Source organism: Pimephales promelas, chromosome 8 (genome assembly GCF_988280905.1).
Source record: "Pimephales promelas chromosome 8, fPimPro1.hap1.1, whole genome shotgun sequence".
NCBI lineage: Eukaryota > Metazoa > Chordata > Actinopteri > Cypriniformes > Leuciscidae > Pimephales > Pimephales promelas.
The window spans coordinates 21158417-21186168 of NC_142776.1; the positions used below are offsets into that span (position 1 = coordinate 21158417).

Sequence of the window (27752 nt, forward strand, 5' to 3'; positions counted from 1 at the left end):
TTGTTTGTGGTATTAACTAGCAATTTCTCTTTACTTATTATATGCTCACATATACTAGCGTATATGCTAAACAGAGATAAAACTCTTTACATTAGATTATCATGAAAACAAATCTCAGAGAACGGTCGACTAGTTACCGATGTGTTATTAGACCAAAGGGTCATTTTGCACCGGTGTTCTACTTTAACCTCTTTAATCCAAAGTGGGGGGCACTCATGTTATTTGACAACCACTTGCATAACAAACACGAAATGGGTCAATTTAAAGCTTAGAAGCTTGGCTTACACGGAATATAGGGAATTAGCTTTTTTGTTGACGTATCGAAGTGCTCTTTTTTATAGCATGAAAAAAATAACTGCTTTACATGAAAACGTGATCTGTAAAACCATCCTACATAACATAGACAAATATCATTGAAAAGCTCTCAACTAGCAGAATACAAATAGCATGGTGTTTAGTTAGAGACCAAACTATATGAAGTATTATGAAAATGCTCTGCAGACTCACATATAAACCGTAAATACACATGATGATTTTGCACCACGTTTTGGTTTGTAACTTTGCAAAATATTAGTAAAACATAGTAGATTTCACATCTTTATTTATAGTAGGTTGTCTGGAATGAGCCCAAACTCAAAAGACAATGCATATATCACAGTAGCAAGTTAGCAACACACACTGCTTGGCTAAAGCTATAGGACTTTGGCGATCCGTTCGTGCTGCTAACATGACGCAGTGTTTTCCAACATCATTCAAAAGTTCAACCAATGGAAACTGGATCCCGAGTGCAGTGGTTGGGTATAGTGGGGTAGGGATGATGTGTAGAGACATATCGGAAACTGTTTTACAGGTGGAGCGTGCTTGGATTGGTTTGAACGTCCAGATTGATGGGTCTTGATTTAACATGCACCAGAATAGGGGATTATCACGCTGATACGTAGTACTTCCGGATTCTGTGATCTTTGTGCACTACCACTTCCGTTGAATCACCGATCTGTTGAAGGACTACACTACGTTTATTTATACGGCATCCCTGGTAAATTAGTCTGAGTCACTAAAGTGTCGGCTGCAAACAAACGTGCTACCTTGTTTTATTTTAAAGTTTTAATCCACTTCTTCCTTATACTCAATTCAGTCGGGAATCCATGAAAACTTAGGTAGGGTTGGCGTTGTTGGTTAGATTTACAAAGTTGAACAGAGCAGTGACATATATAGCATTCGTCTCAGGCATTATTGAACTGCGTCGGAAGTGGACATGCACAAAGTTGACAAATCCCGCCCATGAAACCCAGAAGCGTGATAATCCCCTATAGGAGCGCACAGCTGAAACAGTGCTGGAATATCATCATTCATCAACCAGAATATTATTACTTGTTTATTCTATGTACTTTTATTGTGGCATTTACACAAGTAGTTCTTATGTAAAATCATTTGTTTTTAGGGTCTTTTGGACGCCTGGTTAATTGTTTAGATAACAATGGCTAGCTAGATTTCAGTATTGGATATTTATGATTTGAGATTGTCCCTCTTAAAGTACCTCACACCACAGGAAAATTTGATAAGAAAATCCTTAGAACCATCATAATCAGGACTTTAACTAGGATTGTCAGAAGGGGAGAATTGTGCCCAAATAAATCTCAATTATCTTGTAGTGTGTGTAAGCAGCTTAAGTGATCAGACTTATGAATCTCACCACACAGACAGTGCAACAATCAAATAAATCTCATAGAGTTTTGAAAGCGTTACCCAAACCATAAGGACCAGAAAATCATAAAAACTCGTTTTATTTGAGTCAACAAGACAACACCCTAAAAACCATTCAGAACACATGATGCAACCAACCACTTAAGATCACTGTGGCATCCTGGTTGATTGATAATCACCTCCACTTTCCTCAGAAAATGTAAAGAACTAGTTGCTGTTATCATTTACAAAAAATCTATTTCTAGAATCTGTTAATGTTTTCATCTCCCTCCTTAAGACATTGCATTGCATGAAAGAACACACTGGTCTATAGAATTCAATGTTGATTTGTGAATTAATGTATATGTTTTGTATTTTTGAAGAATGCATAATAGCGGGTTGGATAAAAATGGATGGATTGAGGTCTTGGTTTCATCTTAAAATAGGCTTGTCTGAATGAACTCTCTTAGTAAAACTATAAAATTACAACAAAAAAAGTATGGGAAATGATCTTTTATTTATTAGTAGAACCTCGGAAAATGAACACTAGCAACTTTTTTGAAAATGTTTGCAGAGGAGAATGTGTGTGTGGTAATTGCAGTTGATCCCACACTGGGCTGTGGTCCTCCAGAGGTCAGACCTCTGCTTGGAGACATTTTCTTCCTACGCTTCACCATAGTTTGGGTTATTTTCACCAGCCGTCCAAGTTGTGTCACCACTGCCATTTCCGCTAGGCCCGCTGCCTTCTTGTCACACCCCGTCCAGATTAGTTTACAACAAACAACGTGTTCACGTCAGCTCTGTGAAAGGTAGCCTGAAAAGTGCCACAATCACATCTGAAAGTGGTTTTCTGTCCAATGCAGCATTGCACTCTGGGTCTGTCTGCGTGCTAGTTTTTTCATTTACTTTTAGCCCACACCTGTTTGGTATTACACTGATTACCCTCCTGACCATCTGTGCTGAACTCTTAAATTCAAGGGACTCCAATATAGCCACCATGCTGACTTTCTTGATGATAATGAGACTGCAGATCTCCTTATATTGCATGTTCCACCACTCTCTTTCGGTTTGACCCCTCTGCCCTTTTTGGTTTCCGCACCACTGTGTGAACACTGCATCCCATGAACCTTGAATTAGGTGCATAGCCTACATTGTGTGTAATGAGAACTGGCCTGCCGGCTCATGTGTGTGGCAGCATACCTGTTGTAGTTGCATTGTTGTAACTTTTGGTGTTTAAATTCTCATAATTCTGTCAGTTTATTTAACTTGTTATTAAAAGGATGATGGTTATTTTTTGAGAAGTACTTGAGTTTTTTAGTCATTAGAATTACTTAAGGCAAAACATCACTGTTTCATTGCCAACACCCCCTAAACTTTTTTGTGATTGTTTACAGTTTGTAGTCGACTAGAATGGTATATATTGATTTCTTCTTTTGATGCCAATATATTGGAGAGCAGGGTGAGCAAGTTACATTATGCTAATGCATACTGCCATTCAAAAGTTTGGTATCAGTAAGATTTTTGAAAAATCTCATGGCAAAGCTTAATTTTCAGCAGTTATTACTCCAGTCTTCAGTGTCGCATGATCCGGTGTGAAAATAACATTTCTTATGAATATTAAAGGGTTAGGCCTACTCTTTTTGTAAAGGAAAAGTACATTCTTTTGTATGTGTAGCAGAAGAGTATAGGCATGCTTTGGGACATACTACTTCATCATAATCGCATCTTTTAATGAACACCTCTGTTCAGTTACGTTCATCCTGTCACCTTTTAAACTGCCCTGTCAATCATCTTGTCACAGTTAAAATCCTCCACATTCAATATAATTTAATTTTCTACAGTATCAGAGAGGGAATAATAATGCATTTAAAAGTTATAGGCCAAACGTACCATTGCAAAAGTTCAAAATGCTGTTGCAGATTAAATATAATATGGATAACATTCTTTGAAATCTTTGGAATACTAATTTCAACATACTACGATTTGGGACACTCTAATTCTAATTTCGAATACTATTTAGGATGGATAGTATGCAAATTGGGAGGCAGCTTAAGATGCTTTTTTCAGGATTCTTGGTGAATAGAACGTTCTAAATGAACAGTTGAATAGTCGTTTATTTTTGTTTGTTTTTTTGCACACAAAACTATTCTTGTCGCTTGATTAAACTTAAGATTGAGCCACTGTAGTCACTCGGACTATTTTAACGACGCATTTAATAACTTTTCTGGGCTGGCAAGTTTCAATCCCTTAAAAATCTATGGAGTGATCCAGGTCTCAGATTTCAGCAAAAATATCTTAATTTGTGTTTCAAAGATGAATGAAAGTCTTATGGGGTTGGAACAATAATTACTGACATAATTTTTATTTTGGGGTGAACTAACCCTTTAATGTTAATCAAACAACAACAGACAAAGAGAAATGCGCTTGCTGCTCTTGACTGAATAACTTTAATAGCTTTAATAAGAATCGGTGTATATTTAATTAAGAAAGTTCTTATACAGTATAAGTATAAGTTCTTATACAGTAAAAAAAGCAATAATTTATTTTTACATTTGATTTATTTAATTTCTGTTTTTAAATAAACCTAAGGCCTACCTGAAATCCATAACCTCCTGGTTTAAATTGCACTAACTTTTTATGTAATGCTATAGTATACTTTCTTCTCACAAGAATGTAAAACATGTATGCTGGTTATATATTTTTTCAATTTTTAAATATAATTATTTAATAATACTTTATAATATTTATCGTATATCACAATTTTCTTCAATATTGCCCTAATAAATACATAACAGAGCCCCTCTCCCCTACCTTCCCTTCCACTCTCTCTCTGAGCTTGGCTGCTGTTTATGTCCTGTGCACTGAGGGTTTAAGAAAGAATTGGACCCTGACTACAGGAGACTCTTTGTTCTACCTGTGCTTACCTCTTGTCCTGGCTTTAACATTTTTGTTGTACCTTTCTGAAGAGAGAAATGGGATCTCCAGAGACAAAGAAATTCAAAACCGCATGTCTATAGTATACCTTTGACCATGGGGAACGACATGGATGTAAATCATTGCCTTTCATTCATTGTATTGTCTGTAACTTCAGTTCAAAAGAAAAAAAAGGATTGTCTTAAGTCCCGTACCACATAAAAAAATAATAATAAAATAATAAAACCCTACAAATTCTTACTACATTTTGAAGTAATCACATCATAAATCATACATTTTTGGCTTTTTAAAAGTTATTATACCACCTTTGCCTGTTGTTGTTTTTTTTTTGTACGCCACTTTATGACTTTTTTGAGATCTTTTTTTTTTTTTTTAATTAGCAAGCTTGAAGATGACTAGCATCCAGAGCTAGGGCTTTTTCAAACTCTTTGAGCAAATTTGACCAACATAATGTATTGAAGTCTCACCCCTTGGGCATGTTTTCTCCCTGGTCTTTGCTTTTTCAGAGAGGAAGCAATTCAACCATGAAAGGGGTTTTGAAGCTACATAAAAAGACATTACAGAGCACTGCCGTGAGGGGGATGCAAAGATTGCGTTTGCAGCAAGCGGAACTTTTTTTTTTTTTTCAAGCCGTACGGTTAACCACAGCTCTTTTGAAACAAACTTGTTACATGAGCAGAAAGAAAAGAGGTTAAAAATGGTCACCAATAAACAAGCTTGAAAACAAAGTCTGCACACATATGCTATAAGAAACTCATTCTCCTAATCATCCTGTAGTGAAGCAGATCTTCAAGGTTTGGAGCCACACAGGAAACCTTTTTCACACAATCTCCTGCTTTCTTTGTGGAACCTCGCTCTGGTCAGACGGTTGAGCGCACTTGACCCATGAACTTCAACACCCTCTTCATCCACTGTTTTGTGGGCTATGACTAAGCTACTGGTTGTTTCTTAAAATTCTTTTCTCAATATAACATCATTTTAATGCCTGAGATTGAGAGAAGGAATTTAAATTGCGAAATTTCCCTTATCCATTCTTTCATTACAATTGTTAACGATTGTATATATGTTGTATTTCATACATTTTATTTGCTAGATTTTATTACTTGTTTTTTGATTTTGAATTGCTGTTGTATAATATTTCAGATTACATGGCAACTGTTTGATTGTTTTACATCCGTCTGATAGCCTTTTCCTGTCTAAGTTGGCTATTCAAGCACCAATATGCCATTAGTGGACAAAAGTAGGACCAGACAGGTCACATGGTGCAAGACATGGGAACGTTAATTAGTCTCAAGTCTGTGGATATGTGTCTAGTATAACTCACGCCTGAGTAGTCTCTCACAGCTGGCTGATTTTCTTTCCCTCTATGCTCAGAGGATTATGTCAGTCTGTCTGAACTTTGAGGACTCCTGCATCTTGAGTGTGTCTGTTTTGGGGGCCACACACTGTTTTTTTTCCTCCATAGGTGGGCAACCTCATATCACTGTTGGCCTGCTGTCTGGTACCTCGTGCTATTCTGTAATGCTACCAGCTGGTGCGGAATGTGTGGAGGATACTGGCTGCTAAAAATTCAGCTTTGACATCACTGTAATAATTTATTTAATTGTTTTTTTATTTAACTAGAAATATTGAACTAGAAACTATTAAGTGCTATATTTTATTTAAGTAGAAATATTTAACTAGAAACTATTAAGTGCTCATGAGAAACTATAGCTTGTGCACAAGAAACTTTTCTCACTTGAGCAAGGAAGTAATCGTGTTATCATTTCTGGTTTATGTTTAGGCCTACTGTCTTATTAATTAATGAATGAATTAATAAAAGATCTATTTGCTCAAAATCGGCTTTCGTTTGGGCCGTATACTCTAATATCATGGCCTTATATCCTGGTCTTGCATCCTGATTGGTGACGGCCGAGAAACTGGGAAATGGGCTGATGGCGCAATACGGCTGTGTGCGTTGTCCTATTTGCCAAGTTCAAGGGTCCATAAAAAAATACTGATATAGTAAAAAGTGCTCTCAATTTTGCTTTTGTTGGGGCAGTACATCATATTTCAGGGCCGTATGTCCGCTTTAAAAAAAAATAACTCTGTGGTTGCTGAGAAACTGTCAAAATGGGTTGATGGTACAATAGGTAGCTCAGTGTGCAATGTCCTATATGCCAAATTTAATGGTTCATAAAAAAGAATTGTTACTGTAAAAAGTTACCAAATTTTGGATTTCAAAAGGGCAGTATGTTTATATTGTGCCATATAAAACTTTAATGGCCTATTACAAATATTTGTACAGTAAAATATACACAAATTTAGTATTTCACAAGATCTAAACACCCTTTAGTAAACCACTTTGCCTGATTTAACGCATCACACAGGTGCTGGGAAATGTTGATTTTCTTCGTTCAATTCTTACAGCGCTTATTGTGAGCAGACCCATATGCATAAATTGTGTTATGTAAAGGGGAGGCTCACAATTAAAAAATGACAAACAAATTAGTAGCTTGATTTAACCTTTTTACTTTAGACAAACAGCTCTAATGAAATCAAAAATGGGAGCAGTTTTTATAAGCCCAATGCACATAGCCGTATTGTGCCATCAGCCCATTTCACAACAGAGCCACAGAGGATGTGTTAAAGCAGACATAAAGCAAAATCTTACAAGCCACAAACTTTTGAACAATAGTGTATATTGTTTTTTATGTGAATATATTATATTTTCTTGGTGTACACCTAACACATGTAAAATTTTAGCAAAAAAACAAAACAAACAAAATATCTACTGTTGTTTCATATATGTTCTAGAAAGGGTTTGTGTACTCCTCCTACCCCCCTTATGTTTGAGCAGACACCATGACAGACAGATAGGCTCCAGTCAGCCGCAGCGGGGCCTTTCAGTCATGATAAGGTTTGCTCTAAGGCATGGCAGGCCGCAGGAGATTCCATCTGTCAATCAACTTTACACATCCCTGTGTCTCATTCGTGTTCTGGGAGTCAACCTCTACTTTAGACCTCAGTTTCATGTTCATCATCAGAGCCTCTCTCTGGTCCAGTTCTTAATTGAGGGCTGGATGCAGTATAACTGGGTCAGTGACGTTTTAGAATTTCAAAACAGTAAAAAAATAAAAATGAAAGGACAAATTAAATATAGCATTTTTTGTGTACATCTTGTTTTTATTAGTGCCCTTTATAAAAAATAACAATATATGACATTTTAATGTGTTTCTTTGTATACAGTCCTTGAAAATGTCACACGGTAAAACGAAGTGATTTTTAGGAATAAATTAAATTTGATATTCATGACAGTTAAAAACAACCATGAATGTAATAGTTGATCTGTAAGTATTATATAACAAGTTGCAAAATATAACCACCTACACCACAAATACTAGATATTTTGTTTTTTAACAACCACAGCATGTCATCTATGGACATTTGTTCTATTTTTTTGCAAGAAATTAGTCAAAAATGCCTTGAAGTTATATATATATATATATGTGTATATCATACTAGCTCTCCTCCATTATTTTCATGAACCCTGTAAACAAACAAAGTATCTATTTTTATTTCTTTTAAAATTCAATGTTTTACCGGACATATTTTGTTTTACCAAATGACAATTTCAAAGTTTCATTGCATTTTTAATGTAATAAATTGATGTAGGCCAATTCAAAATGATTTCAAAGAATCTCAAGTGAACTTTTTTTAACAGTAGAATATATTTCCCAACACATAAACATTTCTTTTAGTCAACTCAACTCTCTTTCAGTACAAGGAACACAGGACGTGCACGTGCTATATGTAAAACGTGACAATATCAGTCAGATTTACAACAGTGAGATACACACACATGTGAATAATATATCTACAGAGGGGCCAAAAAGTACTTAGTCATCCAATGATTGTACAAGTTCTCCAACTTAGAGTAATGAGAGAGGTCTGTAATTTTCATCATAGGTACAATTCAACTATGAGAGACAAAATGAGAAAAAAAATCCAGGAAATCACATTAGGATTTTTAAAGAATTTATTTGTAAATTATAGTGGAAAATAAGTATTTGGTCAATAACAAAAGTTAAACTCAATACTTTTCAACATAACCTTTGTTGGCAATGACAGAGGTCAAACGTTTCCTGTAAGTCTTCACCAGGTTTGCACGCACTGTAGCTGGTGTTTACAGTGTTTACTTTGTCTCTCATATTTGAAGTGTTCCTATGATGAAAATTACAGACCTCTCTCAACATTCTAAGTAGGAGAACTTGCACAATCAGTGGCTGACTAAATACTTTTTGGCCCCACTGTATATGAAGCCACTTTCCAGAAACATTGTGATGCTGACTTCAACCCAGGTCTATAGACAAGATACTGACTTCCCTCCTTTTGGCTATGTTCTCCTCTCTAGCTTTAGGATCTGCCTTTAGTTTTGCAACTAAATTAATTAATTTCTTAGTTATTAAGAAATAATAGTTAAATGCTCTGTGAATAAAATGGTAAAATCGTTTGTCTGTATAGGGTTGGGTATCGAGAATCGAGTATCGATTGGAACCGAGACAAACTTTTCGTTTTTCCCGGAATCGTTCAAAAGTTAAAATTTCGATTCCTAGTTTCGATATTCACAGTCCGCCGAGCGGAAGAAGAAACCGCTGAACAACACCAACGAAGAAGCGTCTACCGGAAGTGTTGGCATAACCACGCGAGTCGAACATGAGTACCTTACGTCGGCGATTCAAAGTGTGGCTTCACTTTTCTAAAAATGACGAAATCTCGGCAAAATGCAAAATTTGTGACAAAAGGAGTATTTTTACAGAAGGAGTATTTCCTTCAGAAAGGATTATTTCCTTCAGAAAGACCGTTGGTTACTTTTTTTACCCTGCCTCTTAAAAGAATCGGAATCGAGAATCGTTAGGAACCGGAATCGAAACAAGGAATCGCAATCGGAATCAGAATCGTTCAAATTCAAACGATACCCAACCCTATGTCTGTATGACATTTTTTGTTTGCCCTTATGACAATTTTGTGCTGTGTCATTTATAACAGGCAGTTGCTTGGCCACCTCCTTCCACCTTGACTTTTAAACTTTATATTTCACCTGTAAATAACTTTTTTATTTCAAATTTTAAATGTTTTAACATTTTTTTTTTTTTTTTTTTTTTTTTTTGACGTTTGACCATATGACACCCAAATCTGTGACACATGGTAACACACTTGGAAAAGGTGAAATTACCCCAAATGTAGGAGGAAAATCTTAAACTTGCCTTCAACTTGGCTGGTCTTTAGGGGTCCTCTGAGTGATATCAAATTTCACATGACTTAAGTCATTAATATTCAGTTCCAAAATGGCTTCTAAACTTTGTTTTACCGTATGAGGAAAATGTGTTTTTGCGGAACAATTTGTTTTAGATACTAATTACATTTCTGAAAGGACTATCTTACTGATACTTTAATATGCTTATCTTAAGTCTTGAACAAATATGCCAAATGAAAAATTTTATCATTTTTAAACATTTTTAATAATTTTATATACAATTGTCCTAAATAACTTTGTGAATGAAAGTAACTTTGTAACTAAGTAAACGTTTGACCGTTTGACATTTGAACACATTAATAGTCAAAAAATTACCTATTTTTGAAATTTAACACAATCAAGAACAGTGAGGAGGACAGATGATGTGAGATTAAAACATGTATATAATTTAAACCTATTTTATATTAATATATAATATTTATTGCTCCTGGAAGTGCAAATCAGTGCGGCACGTCACTGACCCAACTGGGATCGCAGGTGTGCCGGACTGTCTGGTAGAAATGCTTTTCAGGTCGAGTCTCTCCCAGGAATGTAGCCGGGAAGGAAGCACTGTTTAGATTACAGCGTCGTTAGAAAATGGAGGCCAGACAGGGGAGAGTAGAGATGTTTTGCTTTGACGATAGAGAGGGGTGAAGTCCTTAAACATAAACATACTGTTTTCCCTTCACTGTATGGTGGAGGGGGTGGCTGAGGATATTGTTCTTGGTAGAAACTTGGATGAAAACTGTTCTATGTGGTTCTAAATGGACAGGCTAGAGAGAGAGGAATTAACTGTGGTTAAAACTTGGGCGGCAGCCTTGATCCCATCAGCTTAATGGGAAGCATTCCAGAATCTCAACATGAATGCTTGAGCCTGTTATAACTCATATCCTCCTGATTGGAAATTGTAATCATATTTCAGTGGCTGTCATACCTGCCCTCTATGATATAATAGATCCAGATCTTGCTTTTTACTACAAGGAGTGGAACTTTGTCAGACAGTGGTTGGTCACTGCACTAAAAAAAAATATTTTATATATTGTTGCCATGGATTCCTCCTCCACCATATACAAGCAGGCGCTGTGGAATACATTAAGCCTAAATAAGCACATATTATATTTTGATGGTGAAATGCAGGGTCTGGCAGTATGAAACTATATTTTAATCCTCTCTTGAGGCGGAGTGGTTGTGCGACTGTGAAATGATTTTAACTGTTTAATTCTGCCAGTCCTGATCAGTTTTATCATCTCTCGCTCTCTCTTTCTCTCTGCAGGTCTTGATGCTGAGTTGTATTACGTGAGGGATGATGTGGTAAATCATTATGCTCTTTCCTTCATCCTGCCTGTGCCCAGTGACACCAACAGCCTACATTTCACATGGCACTCCAGCAGCAAGGTTGGCACTGTTCATATATCATATGACTACCATTTAAATGTTTGGGGCTGGTAATTTGTAATCTTAAGTTAAAGAAATTAAAACATTTATTCAGTGAGGATGCATTAAATTAAAAGTGACAGTAAAGACATTTATATTGTATCAAAAGATTTTTATTTAAAATAAATGTTGTTCTTCTGAACTTTCTATTCATCAAACTGTTCTAAAAAAGCACAACTGTTTTCATCTGTGATGATGATTAAAAATGTTTATTGAGCAACGAATCAGCTTAGTGTGACACTGAAGACTGGAGTAATGGCTGCTGACAATGCAGATATCTTTATTACATGCTTTGTGAATGATTTATACTAGTATCTTATTTATTTTCCCTGTTTCCTGCACAGGTGGATTATAGGTTGGGGTTTCAAGTGGAAAACACTTCAGCCATGGATCAACCCCAGAGCAACATCTCTGCCCAGGGGGAGGTCCCACGCACTCGTTCCGGTAAGCCAAACAAATCCAGTTGTATATTCAAGGGAAAATATGCTGTTGATTATCTAAGAACATTTATTTTTTTTCACAACTAAAGAGTGTCTCTACTTTTAGATATGTTTAAAGATGCTCACATAAAAATGACCTGTTAACTATTGGTAAAATAGCTCTTGACTGACGTTTACTGATGAGAAGTTCTGTCAACTTAAAAACCCACAGCTTTATTTTATTAGGTTTTAAATACTCTTAATTACCATGCGGCCTCAATTTTAATTTTATTTTAATTTGTTAATGCATCTATTCAGACCGAAGTAAACATTTGCGGCACCGCCAATGCAACTGAGGTTTTTGTTCTAATTTTTGGCCATTATCTGGACAGCCTATAAGATTCACACTGTTGGTAACATGTCTATAGATACTCTACACCAACAATCAGAGTTATTTGTTCCTGTTCACGCACCCCCTTTAAACCTTTACAAAACCTGCTGCCCCACGCAAAGTCCGCTCCACAGCTAACCACCAAATGATGAAACTAAAAATGATAAAAAAGACAAACAATTGGGTTGAAAAACCTCTTATGGAAAACTACAAGTGTTTAATTTGGTAATTCCATTGAAACACTGACAAATATAACAGTAAGAGAGAATGATAGATCAGAGCATAACTTTTAATTTTAATAAACAAAAATTGTAATATTTCAGTGATGCTTTGTATGAACAATATATAATCAGTGGCTGCAGTGAACTCCTTTGACGGCATCTGACAAGCTCAGCTTCTTAGACATCTTCTCGCTGGAACACGACAGCGGGCGGTGCACTCACAATAACAGCTTGACATGGTGAGGAACTTCTTTGTCGGGCTTGTTCAGACAGTGCAAAATGTCAATGGACCAAAGAAGAAAGATTGGAATGGGCGTTCGGTGTCGTTTTAAAAGGGCAGTGCACTAAACACTATTCACACACTTGCAACGGCTGTTTTCAGTTGTTTTTCTGCTGATCTCTCGAGCCCCAACTGCAGTACCCGTGTGCCCCCATACTTTGAGAACCAGTGGACTGGATAGACAAATTGGACGCAAAAATCGGACCAAATTTTTGTGCCGAACATTGTGTTGGTGTGAGGAGGTCTTTAAAATGTGTTCTCACATAGTTTAGTAGGAATTGGGCATGTAGTATTGTGCCAACACAAAGGAAGAGCAGCCCTTACTCTTTCAAAAAGCTCAAAATGAGACCCTGCATTCATTGTTTACAGCTTGCATATATTCATTTAATTCAATTTGGGCCTCCAGTAAGTGCTTTCTGTGTGTCTCTCTCTGTGTAGTGTTCAGAGTGGACCTCTTCTGCTCTGGAAAGGCTGATGGAGAGGCTGTGCTAACGGTGCAGCTCAACCTGACTACACCAGCCAACAACTTCACAGTGCTTAACTTCAAACGCAGGAAAATGTGTTACCGAAGTAAGATCTTTTCATATACGTTTACTTTATCATTTCCTTAAAAGAAACTTGAGTAAGAAACTTCTAAAGATGTGTTTGTGTATTTTTTTTTTACACTCTATTTTCTGCTATAAGTGTTCAGTGAGTTTTGTTCATTAGGCAGATCGTAGTCAATGTGGCAATGTGACACACAAAGTTGATAATAACACAATAACACCAAGACCTCTGTCATATGCATTCCCAGAGGAAATAGCCAGTGAATTTATTCCCTGCTTATTCGAAGCACATGAGCCAAATTAGCTTCGGAAAAGAAAAAGAGTTTGTGTATGCCCCAATTTCCTCTCCCTTGTGGAATAACTGGGTCAGCGTGTATGTAACGCTCTGGAATATATTGTGTGTCTTACACTTTGTGTGAAAGGAGATAGATTTTATTGCACTGGCAACAATTTACAAACCAAATATAAATGAATCCAAATTCAACCAGTTCATGTGTTTAGATTCATCTCACGAGACCCATCAACACGATGTCCAGGACATATTTCCACCCAAAATTGAAAGGAAAAAAATTATATTTTGTTTAAAGGGGGGAAAAAAATCAAATCTCAATTTAAATGTAGAAAAAGGCCATTACAGACCATTATTACGTTGATATCAGATTATACAAAAAAAAAATTTAATATTCGTGTAATGAGATTTGTCACAAACAAATTTGTCCCACGTTTGTGGCACAAATATAAAATGGTGAACTGGTATTAACATGGCTCTTTGCTAATCTTTCCCCTTTATTGCTTGTACTTTACAGGAATTGAGCAGCCGGAGCCCCCTAAAACGCTGCCATTCCCAAACACAACCATTCAGAGAATAGATCGTGAGTATTTGTGATTCATTATTTGGCATTTTAACTTTTTAACTGCTCTTGTAACCTCTCTGCTCTCTTTTGTGCTTAGCAAGCAGTCCAAATGCTCCCACCACATCCACGCGAGTTTTTTACATCAGCGTGTGTGTGTGCTGCATCGTCATCTTCCTAGTAGCCATCATCCTCGCTGTGTTACACCTCCACAGCATGAAGAGAGTGGAAATGGATGACAGGTGTGTGTGCATGCATGCATTTTTGTGATTGATTATTTGGTTAGTTCAGACCACCAAAACTATCTGCTTGTCAGTAGTTTATGGCAAATTTGTTTTTATAGAGGTTCTAGTCATTTGCTTTCATGATTTCTGTCTGTTTGTCGGTCTATCTATCTTCAGATTGTTTTCCCTAAGTAGAAAAACATATAGGTTTGTCTAAAGGAGACAGGAGAAATAAAACCTTATCTCCTACCAATTTCGTTCAAGAGTGCGGAGTAGTTAAATAGCATTTTTCTGAAATAGGCATCAGTACAAAGAGTTGTCTTTTTCAGGATTATATAAGGGTGGTAGATTAGATTGTATCTACTGCTATTCACAAGAAGAGGCACATGGCTCCATTTGTCTTCCGAAAGATAACATGAGAACCAGGATGTGTTTTTACTGGCATAGGGTTCTTTTTGCTTCACACCTCAAAATAGTAGACCAGAAGAAACCAATGATGATGAATCGTGACATTAGATCATGATTAGGTTTAATACGTTTGAGGAGGCATGTGAAATCTGTAGCATTTTAGCTCTTTCTCCAGGGGCCTCAGTGTTTAACCTTTGGAGTTGGAGTCTAATGGCTTTAATTAGAACAATTACACAGCACTTAGTTTTTAAATGCACTGGGGTCCAGGGCCAGGTAAAACCCTACACCCTTCGCGAAAACAGATGATTTCATCACAAAAGAGGCTGTGAAACCATTTAAAACTGAATGACTGGTCGGTTTCAGTTAGAAAAATGTAGGTTTTTACAAGAAGTGCAAGTATAAGTCAAAAAAACTTTAGTCTGTGCTTTTTCAATTCCTAAAGTAATACATTTTTTCTCTACATCTTTCTTTTAGCGTTAGTGACAGTGGGAGCTCTCAGGGTCTCTCTCAGCCCTCCACCCAGACCACCCAGTACCTGAGGGCAGACACCCCCAACAACGCTACACCTGTCACCAGTAAGACTACGACCACACCATGCCCCTCACCCCTGACCTCAGATCATCGACTCTCTCAAACATCTCAACCATCTGCTGTAACCATATGCACTGCCGTTCCATGATTTCAAATGTCAGAAAACCTGTCTCTCGACCAGGAGCACTGCTTTGCTGCCCCATAAGAGCAGTTCCAACAGCACCAGGATGCTTTGCTCCCTACAGATTACAGACCAGCGTGTTAAATTATTCTAATTTCCTCACCTCTGAATGCATCTTGTCTCGTCCTTTTCACACCAAATGTGCATTCCTTTATAAACTAGAAAATTGGAAACGAATGATCAAGTTAGCTAAACTGGAATCAGAAGGTTGGAATAAATAGGCGTATGCATTCCCATCTCCCCCTCCATACCTTTTTGTCCTTAAGTTTATTACAGCAGTGACTCCAGCATTTGTTGTTTTTGTGCGATCGAAGGTGTTGTTTTATTTGTGTGTACAACTTTGTAAAATCCCCTCACAAAAGCACTAGTCTTATGTCGGTCACCTAGTATTTACTCAATTCGTCACTGTCATTTGCTAGTGCCATCTCAGTAGCATTTCTTCATACTTAGGCTGCTGTCTTTTTTTCCACCATGAGAGGCAGAACACATTTGGAGAGACACCTCCACCCCCTTTCCAAATTAGGGTGCAAATAAGACTAAATCAACAGGAAGTTTCCACTCTTTTAAAACATAGTAGCTGTTTTCATAGTAGGTGAGTTTCTCCTTTCCCTTAAATGACCAGATTGGGCTAAAATTAGAGCTTTTTGGGCAGAGCCGAGTAGAGCGGGTTGATGACCTCCCTTAAACTTCCCATTAGAGGAGATTTGCCTGGTGATCCCATGAGTCTTATATTCACATTATTTGGACACTTAAGTAACAATATAAATGTCTGAATGTCAGTGAATTAGAGTAAATATCAAGTAATTAAAGTAAATATCAAATTAAGTTGTTCAAGTCCATTTTTTTTTATAACCAACTTTGTTTTTTTTAGAACAATATATCAAATCAAGTTTATACAATACAGTTTCAAACTGCTTTACAGTAATGGGAACTCAAACAGCATCAATGCTGCAAAATTCTTTAATTAGGAAACAAATACAGTTACAATTACAACTTCAGTTCAATACAGTGTGAACTGCAGTTATAATGCTACAATTTACTGAATATTAATTGCTTTTAAGCCCCCAGTATATCTATTTTTTGGACAATTAAACTGTACAAAGTTGTGTTTGTTATGTTTACTTTAAAATGTTTAGTTATTGCCACTTGACTTTGTTTTTCGAATGAAATGATATTCAGACATTTAAGTGTCCAAATGAATGTTTTGGGGCCACTTAGTCTAGTACAGAATAGAGACTCCTTTCTCTCAATGACAACCAGCATTGTAATTTATTTATAAATCATTGTATAGTTGATGGTGGAGATAAGTGGTTCATTTGACAGGCTATTTACACGTATTGTGCTTAGCGCCTCCTAGTGGTCTTACATGCTTGGTGCACAGTTTCATGCTTATACCACGTGTTTTCATGTCTCACTCTTTGATCTTGTGTGTGAAATAGATTAGGCACCATCTACCTGCTATGAATATCCATCCCTCATATACCTTTCTCCATCTTTTTTTATTTTTTTTCTCTTACTCTGTCCTCCCTCCACCCCTTCCTTCCTCTATCAGATGCTCAAACTGGCTCTGCACCCATGCTCCAGCTTGCAGGCGCCTCCTTCCCTCACCCTGGTGCCCCCTCACACGAAACCAAAAGTAAGTTCTGTTGCTGTGTAGCAGGTAGAAAGAGCAACAGGGAATCATGACTAAATCATGTTCACTAACCTTCAAACTTAAACTTGGTTTCTTCTTCCCCATCACCATTGTTTTGTTCTTATTGGTCGCCACTAAGCTTGTTGACAAGGTTCACACTGGTGCAAAGACACCTCATTTGCAGGATTAGAATCAGAATCATAGCGCCATAGTCAATTGTTTCTTTAACGGATTATTTTAAAAAAAAAATGGGAAATACATATTTATTTCAATTACAAATAATGTTTGAATAAATTGTCGAAAATGAGTATTAATCGATTTTTAAAGTAATTTATTTTGGTATTTGTTTGTTTGTTTAGATATACTTTATGTTAAAAACAGAATTTTTGGCAGGATTTATCAAAACATTTTTTTTTTAAATAGTTTACAGTTTTAATCACAGCCTGTGGCCTGTTGCATGCACTGCTTAAACTAGTCTTATAAGGTAGTCATCCAAGTTTTTTTTTTTTCTTTCTTTTTTTAACTCGCTTGCAAAAAAATCTAGATTGGTCTAATTTGAATCCCAAAAGTAAGACTAATTACCCGTTGATCAGACTAGTTCTTAACATTGTGGCTGTTTATGCAACTGACCCCTGGCTCTTGTGAGGTTAATATCTGCAGCACTGGCAGCACGAAACTATGGAAGCTTGTTTCCGCCACTGAATTAAAAAAAAGAAAAAAATAATTGCGACTTTTAATCACACAATTGCGTGTTATAAAGTCATAATTGCGAGATATGAAGTCAGAATTGCCTAATATAAAGTCAGAATTGCGTGATAGTCAGAATTGCGAGATATAAAGTCAGAATTGCCTGATATAAAGTCAAAATTGTGTGATACAAAGTCAGAATTGCCTGATATAGTCATAATTGCGAGATATAAAGTCAGAATTGCGTGATATAAAGTCAGAATTGCGTGATATAAAGTCAGAATTGCATGATATAAAGTCGCAATTCTGAGAAAAAAAGACAGAAGTGCGACTTTTTATCTCACAATTCTGACTTTTTTTTCTCACAATTGCGAGTTTACCTCGCAATTCTGACTTTATAACACATAATTGCGAGTTTCTATGTCGAAAGTCTGACATCTTTTCTCAGAATTGTGAGGTATATACTCGCAATTGCGACTTATCAAGCCAATTCTAAGGGGGAAATAAGAATAACTTTTTCCCCCTCAGAATAGTTTAAATCTCACAATTCTGACTTTATATCATGCATTTCTGACTTCATAACACGCAATTGTGACTTTATATCTATCAATTTTGACTTTATAACACGCAATTGCGAATTTGTATCACGCAATTCTGACTTTATATCTCGCAATTGCCACTTAATATCTCGCAATTGCCACTTTATATCTCGCAATTGCCACTTTATATCTTCCAATTCTGACTTTATATCTCGCAATTGCGACTTTATATCTCCCAATTCTGACTTTATATCTCGCAATTCTGACTTTATATCTTCCAATTCTGACTTTATATCTCGCAATTGCGACTTTATATCTCCCAATTCTGACTTTATATCTCGCAATTCTGACTTTATATCTCGCAATTGCGACTTTATATCTCACAATTCTGACTACATCTCGCAATTCTGAAGTCAGAATTGCGAGATAAAAAGTCGCAATTACCTTTTTATTTTTCATTCTATGGCGGAAACAAGCTGCCATACGAAACAGTCGAAACAGTCATTGAAAATAATTATTCTTTTAAAGGTGCCCTCTGGGATAAAAAATCAAATCATACACCATATTCCATACCAGATGGCGGCAGTATACCTCCAGAAAAATACCTCCGCGGCCGCGTGCACTCATGTCTTTAAACAACACGGGCGAGCGGGTCTCCCTCGCGCATATTAATCAGTAAAACTAATAGTAAAAGGTTGGAAGACCGCAGTTTCACGTGGACCATTTGGAGATTTTCAGAGATTAGAGGCTAAATGAACAACATCTCAATACTAAATTATGAAGGCCGTCTCATAGACAAGCCGGTGCATTTCGGCGATATGGGAAAATTAAAGCCCAGGCATTTTTAGTTTATGGTATTCGTTTTGTTCATGTTACATTTTTATCATTAGTTTGAATAAATTTGACAGACAGCATTCCCTGATGTGGACCAAGCTAGCGTCTTTCAGAGCTGCCAACTCTCACAAATTCACCGTGAGACACAACTTTTCACACACTCTCACGCCACATCCATTTTGTCATGCACAGAAAAGGACACGGAGACCGATCTCAGCTCTCAGATTCTGTTCATTTTATTACGCAATTCAAACAATAAATGCAGTTTTGCCACTTGTAAATGTTAGACGACAGATCCCTAGCGCACGTGAACCGATCATCTCTAATAGCTAATGGTAAAAGAACACGAACACTGTTGAAAGATATGTTACAACTTACCAGAATGGAGGTTCCTCATGCATAATATCGCCCAATCATTTATTTAACTCATCCCTGAACTGAAATTTAGTAGCGGGCTGTATTTCCACACGACATCACGACATGACATCAGGTTCAAGTAGGCTACACACAAGCCGGCGCGAGCGCGACTTACTCGTGTACTGCAGTTTGGCTGGTGGTAACGTTGCCCGCCCGCATACCGCCTCCCGTGGCCGAAACTGGTATTACGACACCTGCCGGGCCGGGGCTAATAATTTAGCATGCTAATTTAGGTTAAATCTCGGCAGCACTATAACTTGCCAGTTTTTTAATGGCATCATTGCACTTATTTCTTCGCATTCTTTTGATGTGTGTAGTAGAGCTCTTTACAGTGCACCCGAGACCCGTCGGCCCCGGACCCGACCCGGGACCCGTACGGGTTCGGGTCTATATTTTAAATGAGCAGCCGGGTCCGGTTCGGGTCTGAATCTATTACTTCGGGTCCCATATAGGACGCGCTGTATAACAAAACGGTGAAATACTACTCACATGGCAGCCGTTATCGTTAATATAACACGCGCTGAGAACGGGCTGGTAATACACGTGCGATTGGAGTGCAATCTCAAGCGCGTGTCACGTTTCTATGGCAACCAGAGCAGAGCTTCCGCCAAACCGCGCTTTGCATTTTCTCCAATGTTTATAATAATATAAATGAACCGTCTTGTTTAATCTTAACGTTTTGGTGGTCAGATTCAGACTCAATGAAGAACAGAGAGCACAGATATGATCAAGCTGAACAAGCAACAAACAATCGTTATTCAAAAGGGCAAACAGTTAAAGTTATTATGCGAGTTAACTCGAGTCAGAATGTGTGCAAGGCTGCATTTGTCATCCATCACCGTGACATCAAGTGGACTTTTAAAGCTGAAATAATGAGTGGATTAAGCTTGGAAAAACGAGAGAAATAACATGGATAGAACTTTCTTGTCGGTGGATTGTAATGCATCACAGTCAGTCAGATAACGTCAGGAAGTGAGACGACGACTACTAAAATTAGGTAAGACAAAAAGTTTTATTTTTCGCAACTCGTGTGAAATAATATGTGACAATCGGGTCCAGTCGGGTTTGTGTCTTCCTGCCGGGTTCGGGTCCAGTTTTCAAATAATAGACGGGTCCAGGTCGGGTCCGGGCAGTACATTTATGGCATTTCTCGGGTCTGCACGGGTCCGGGTCCAACTTTTGAAATGAACGACGGGTCCGGGTCGGTTCGGTGTAGCACATTACGGGTCTCTTTCGGGTCGGGCATGAATTTTTGGACCCGTGAAGACCTCTAGTGTGTAGCTCATTTTTTGGATATTTTTACCTCAATTATTCCATATGGCACCTTTAAGAGGGTTGTCATTTGTCATTCCCATTGACTGTCATTATTCAGCCAAAAGTAGAGTCCCATCCCACAATCATTTCCTTTGTTGATTTGATGGTGGTGTGTCAGATTCTTTGTGATGATCAAACATAATAATGTTTTGATCGTTTTCACTTTTTGACATTAACCTACCATTCAAAAGTTAAGGGTCGGCAAGATCTCTTTAATGGAGTTTCTTATGCTCACCAAGACTGCCATTTTTACTGTTGTTGTTTTGTTTTTTTTTATCAAACAAATGCAATGTTGTGAAATATTGTTACAATTTCAAGTAAATATTTTCTACATTTATATATTTTAAAATATAATTTATTCCTGTGATGGCAATGCATTTTTTTCTTTCACATGGTCCTTCAGAAATAATTCTAATATGCTGATTTGGTGCTCAAGAAACTTTTCTTATTGTTTTCAATTATAAAAACAGCTCCTTAATATTTGCGTGATATATTTGTATTATTACTTTGCAGATTAGTGTCTGTGTAGTACAGGGAATGTTAGCAGTCTTGCATCAGTTACTCCCAATAACCACTTGGGGGCAGCATCATGCAGATTTTGAGAAATGTAGGGTCCCTCTCAATCAGATCCCTAGGTCAGTAGTCAGGGCACTGATCAGGGACTCAGCCATTTTAAGGGCTGTCATTGCTGAAACCTTCCACGGCACTAAAATGTTTCCTAAAAAAAATCCCATTTTCAGGGATCCCAAATCAGTGATCGATGCTCAATATTTTCCCTTAATGCAAGTTCTGAAACACGAAACTTCATATGAGCCAACTCACTACACATAATGACAAGCGATAGATATTTTTTTAAAATACAACCATTATTTTATTACATTTCAGCAGACAGGTAATAAACATAATCTAGCTAATATTTATATTTTATTTACGGTATAACAAGCAACGCATTTATCATAATCTACTCTAAATAACATAATAAGTAAAGTCAGAAAGATATCAGCTCTGCTGTTCATAAATACCAGCAGTGATATTGTACAATGAGGATGTTGTCACGTCGCCGGAAATAATCATTAGGTGTCTCAATGTGTTATGAGCCAGAGTCCTTTTCTGTCCTTACCAGTGCCCGAATTCTTGAACACGACATACTGATTCACAAGCTCGGGAGCTAGGGAGCTGATTGAGACACGCCCTTAGTCTAAATGACTCAGGGAACACTGGCTAGTTGTATTCGTGAAAAGTGAATGTGTTTGCTTTTTGTTATGTATTCATAATCACCTCTATTTATATAATCATTGTAATAATGTTTACAACAAGGCGAAGTTAAATATTGATTATAAACAAGGAAATTGTCTTATATACTGGTATTAGTGCTCACAGTACATTTCGACTTTGTCTGTTGGAGCTGCTTGTGTATTTTAAAGTACGCCGCCACTAAATGACAGAGCAAAACACTCTAAACATTTTCTTTTCTCTAAACATTTAATACAATTGACTCTGTATAACTGTGAGATAAAATCAGTTACACACCAAAACATGTTGTGCAAGAGTGACACTGCAGTGTTTGCCTTTGGCAAAGCTGCGGTTTTACTCCTTTGATGAAGTGTCTAAATACTTCCAGTTGTTCAAATAATACTGCAAGCCTCTGTTTTGATTTGTCTGTCATTAGACAGGCTTTTAATTAGTTCTACTGTGAATTGTTAGCACTTATTGTAATGATGTGTGTGTGTAATTTCAGGTTATCCCTCGCTGCGAATAGAGAAGAATGACTTGAGAAGTGTAACTCTACTTGAGGCCAAGGCAAAGGTCAAAGACATCGCCATCTCTAGAGAGAGAGTCACACTTCGAGACGTCTTACATGAAGGTAATAATCCCACCGGTCATTCTGCCCCAAACACGTACATGGGAACCACAGCAAGTTAATAGTGTGCTTTGGAAAGACTCAATTCTTAGAAATCTTTCCTTTTCTGTGCCATCGAAATGTTAAACACCTTGTTCAACTGAAATTGCATCATGGCAAACAAACGTCATTAGGCCACTCAGTCTGAGGTTAGACACACTTCCCCCTGCAAAATAATTTTGTTGGATCACACAAGAGCTCTGTTCCAGTGGGAAATCTGCACTCAAGCACTAAATTGGAGCCCAAACAGAAAATCTCTCTGCTGGGCCTTATGCCAGCGCAGCTCGGGCCTGCACAGAAGAATCACAAGTGTCATTAGTCACATAAGCTATAAAATATACACAAAACTGTGTGTTAAGAACCTGCCTTATTTAACTTGCGTTCTTGCAAAATCTCAATGCAGTATTTCCCCTCTATTGCTTTTTTGTTCCATCAGTAAATCACGTATGTGTGGCCACGAGCTTGATGAAGCTGATTCATTATTTATAGGGGGTTATTGTGTTGTGTTTAAAGTGCTGGCTTGGCAAAGGAACTGAGTTAATCTGATTAAACCCATTTTATGGGACGTTTGAGAGAAATGTGAAATTAATCCTTTCTGAAGGGCCATTTGCTTTTGTGTTTTTAATGACCAGTTCGATACTTTTATTTGAACGGCCTAAGCACAAATTTCAAAGTTCTTTTACTCATTAAATATTTTCTGCAATGGCTTTATGTAGTTATACCAATGTAGTTCTTCTACCTCAAAATGAAAATTAGTCACCATTTACCCTCCTGTTGTCCCAAATTGAAATCCCTTTTTTTCTGAGGCACACAAAAAGTGAATTTTTGAAGAAAAATCCTGTCATTTTCCACATGAAGGTGGATGAGGAATGAGGGCTTTCGAGCTCTAAAAGTTTAAAATAAGCACCATAAAAGTGATTCCAACTTCCAACGTACGTGATGGCTTTATCTGAGAGACATTAAAGTGATAACTGTTGTCATCTTCATCATATCACAAAAATAAAATCACAGCATGTTTTTTATACAACAGAAGCAGCAACAATAATATGAACAATAGGCAAATTAACAAAGTTTGATATTTTCAAATGGAGAACAAATAAAGGACAAGAGACAATTAACTTCATAAAATATACATTAGTTTTGACCTAGGGTTTAGGTGTTGTTGATAAGTCGATAGAGTAAAGACGACTTTTTCTCTGGATTAATTATACTTTCAAAAGCAATAAAGAAAGTTTATTTTGAATTGCATGTTATTGTATTTGTCACAATATACAGTAGATTATGAACACCTAATAACAGCATTATTTTTATTTTGGGGGTTTTTATTTCAGGGAGTGTGTTTACAGCAAAATCCACACGCTTTTACACATATTTATTGTGCAGTAATGTGCATTTTACTAAAATGGGATCGTAATCACTAGAGATAATAAATTAATTTCCATAGAGCTGCAAGTACACAATCTCTTGTTGTGATGATTGACTCTACTGTGAGTTGGATTTACTGATTGATAGAAAACATTCACATGTGTTTAAAATTTACCACAAAAAATGTCTCTAAAACTTTGTCTTTGGACATTCAGTGCTTATTTTCTTGGCAAAACTGGAGCAAGCATTAAATGCATCTTCCTTCCAAGAAATCTCCCCTGTCCTGCATAATGACCTTGCTCAGTTCTTCTCCCTCCTACTTAAAGAGCTGTAACGGAAACCCAGCTGGTTGCATAATGTATAATGCAATGTGTACATTTTTTTTTTTTTTTTTTGGAAGGCTAGATGCAATTTTTGTAAGTTCTGCATTGCAACAAAGAAACACACTATCCATGAAACACATAGTTTTGTACTTTTGTTATTTATCTGTACATTCTCTATGAATTCACTAAAGACATTTTTTAATTACCTCACCTGTTACCTTGATGCCAAAGTATAACACATCTTAATTCATACCCTACAAGTGAAATGTTTTTACAAGTTTGAAAAACCGCCAAGTCGTCTAGCCTGTCAGATTACACAAAAGGAAGTGATCAAAAAATGAAACGGCAAAAAAATGGCAATCCAAACTTAAATGTTTGTAGTTCAGGAATGCTTTGGAATACAGACCTAAGGTTGGTTACTTTTTAAAGAAGACACTCAGATCATTGCACTTAAAAATTAAAGTGTAAAAAAGTTATAGAAGTTTAAGATTACTGTAAAGCAAATGTGCTGTACTAAACATTTTTATTTTATACAATATATATATATATATATATATATATATATTACAAAAATAATGTTTATTTTAGAATTGCTATTAAATCAAAGCTATATGTCTAACCAAGTTGTGTTCCAAACTTAAAATTGATATCACAAAACATTTAAGTTCCTATGAGATTTTTGTCAGACGATATGTATTTTATTAAAAAAAAATGAAGACTGGCAAAGGTATTGATTATAAAATAGTTTACATAGATTTCAAAATATAAAACATGACACTTCCCACTTGGGGGGTCTAATGCCACGATGTCCAATTTCAAAACCGCTTACACAGGATGAATTTTTTAGTGTATAAACTTTTGAATGATTCCTAATTTATGATGATTACTAAAATATCTGATAGAAAAAAAGGCAATAAAATATGAGCAACAAGCATCATGCTAGCAGGACATAGAGAGTTAAGAGAGTTAAGGGAGTTAATCTAATCAAATGTCTGAGCCAAAAGCCTTGTGGGTGGGCAGCACTTTGACATGTAGTCCGATTGCACTTCAGGCGACTGAGTTTGATATACATATTTGATATAGTATATATACACAGTATTATTTAATATGCATTTTCAAAAGAAAAAATATACAGAAGAATCATTCATATTTGACAACTGATTTTAAGTATGAGACTTCTTGTTTTGAAGGTCATGGATTAAAAGAAAAGCACAACATAACACCTCACTTACCTTTATGGCCCAAAATGTAGGAACCATTTTCCTAAACTCTTCTATAATGCATTCATTTGTGGTCCTATGTAAATAAAGGAAAATTTAAAGGAAATCACATGCAGGGGTTAAAGCTTCTACGTCAGCAAGCTGGCATAAGATAAGGTTGCATGTTATAACAAGCATGGCGGCAAGATAGAGGAAAAAGGATCAGATAAGAGAGAAAAGTAGTAGGGTGATGCGGTGCTAGTGCCCCTTGCATTAGTAACATTACCCAAAGTCAGCCTACTCTGAGGCTCACTGCTCTCTGGTACATTCCCAAGTGTCACCTGAGCTTCTGGGAACTGCATATATGTCTAAGATGTAGAACAGCAGTGGGAATCTGAGAGACTGTTCTGCGCCTGCTAGTAAATCCATGTTGTTTTTATTCATTGAGGTCATCAAGGATACCTGTTCAGACCTGTTCAGCTTTTCACCGTGCACAAATTGGCATGTTGTTTAATCTCAAAGATGCAGTTAAACTAGAACTGATATTTTATATAACATTTCAATATTTGGAAAATATTGTATGGAGACTAACATTTCTGATTGACACTGCAATCCTTTAATCCTAACACTGTTAATAGTTGTGAATGAATTACGGACATATAATAAAATAGCTGTCAAGCCCTTCCAAGGGCAGCTAAAAATTAGTATTAGTATTTTTTTGTGTGTGTGGAAATTCTGTTGCGAAACACGATGTGTCTCAGAGAAATCACTCTTGTTTTGATTTGGAAGAGAGATTCCAGGTGAGAATGAACATTTTCAGGATTTGTTATTTAAATGACAGAAAGTAACTGTTTCAATAGAGAGTCAAACTCTTGAATGTACATATAAGTAACAATTTGGACACTGCACCATATTGGATTCAAACCCCCATCTTTCTGGTTTATCATATTATGGCACTCAGAACACGTTTCGTTTACTCAATCAAGATTTTTGTATATAAATGTATCGCATGTTATAATTAATAAGTTCAGATCAGATCATAATCAGAAAGACACAATGTATGGAATGGTACAACTTTTGTAGCATTTCTGGTGAACCCACAACCTGAAAGGTTTGGGGCTTGTTTCTTATTATTGACCTTATGCACAGCTGCACTACTTCCTGAACTTAAGCCAGCTCCTTATTTCCTGTCCACCATTATTGGCCGAACTTGATTAATTCAGGTGTGTCTGATTATTGTTGCCATGACTACTGAGGTCAGGCACACCTGGATTAATCAATTTGTCAGACAATAAAGACAGAAAGGAAACAAGCAGCTGGCTTAAGTTCAGGAAGTAGTGCAGCTGTGCATAAAGTCAACTGTGCACCACATATGACACTTTATGTTACCGATGAGAGGTTTCAAGGCAAGAATGAGCAGGCAAATACATCAATTAGCATGCTAAGCTAATTTAACCACTAATATAGCTTAAGGTCGCATTAGAAAGAATAGACATATTTTAGTATAACCAATTAGCATGCTGTGTTAACTAGCATAAGTCAACAAACACAAGAACTATCAAATTCGGAGAGGTATTTCTTGGGAACGGTAGTGAATCAAATCCATTCAGTAATTTGTGTGTGGTTCGGTTTAAAGGAGAACTCCAGCGAACAATGAACCTTTGGTCTAATAAAACATCGGTACATAGTCAACCGTTCTCTGAGATTTGTTTTCATGATAGTCGAATGTAAATAGTTTTATCTCTAAAAACTGTTTAGCGTATAATGCTAGTAATGAGAGCATTGACTAAGTAAAAAGAAATCGCCAGTTAATACCACTAACAAGGCTCAAAATAGCCCCACACTCATACAGTAACATAATGAGGGTCCCTAGACTCCCTACATGCAAAACGAAGCATTGAGAACTTTGTAAGTGTACAGACCGTTTAATAAGAATATGCTTTATGAAGACAGTTCACTTCGCGTATACAGACAGGAGCCATCTTAAAAATAGTCTCGATAAGTTAAACCACGAACGTCGTGCTGAGTGATCTGAACTGTATGAAGTTCAGCAAACTTCTGAACTGTATGAACGGCGTTCCGGGATCGACTTATCAAAACTATTTTTTAAGATGGCTCCTGTCTGTATACACGAAGTGAACTGTCTTCATAAAGTATCTTCTGG

General features: G+C 36.8%; 1 protein-coding gene across 2 annotated transcripts in view; it reads left to right on the forward strand.

Annotated features, from left to right (window-relative positions):
* The window catches only part of ryk (receptor like tyrosine kinase), a 74460-nt gene that overhangs the window by 24522 nt on the left and 22186 nt on the right, over window positions 1-27752 (forward strand). The window contains exons 2-9 of one of the 2 annotated variants that reach the window (XM_039691550.2): window positions 11166-11287; window positions 11671-11770; window positions 13076-13207; window positions 13989-14054; window positions 14134-14275; window positions 15140-15240; window positions 16930-17013; window positions 22540-22665. In XM_039691550.2, coding sequence (XP_039547484.2) covers window positions 11166-11287; window positions 11671-11770; window positions 13076-13207; window positions 13989-14054; window positions 14134-14275; window positions 15140-15240; window positions 16930-17013; window positions 22540-22665 — 873 coding nt within the window. The remainder of the gene's footprint in view (window positions 1-11165; window positions 11288-11670; window positions 11771-13075; window positions 13208-13988; window positions 14055-14133; window positions 14276-15139; window positions 15241-16929; window positions 17014-22539; window positions 22666-27752) is intronic. The other variant, XM_039691551.2, reaches the window with a different exon arrangement.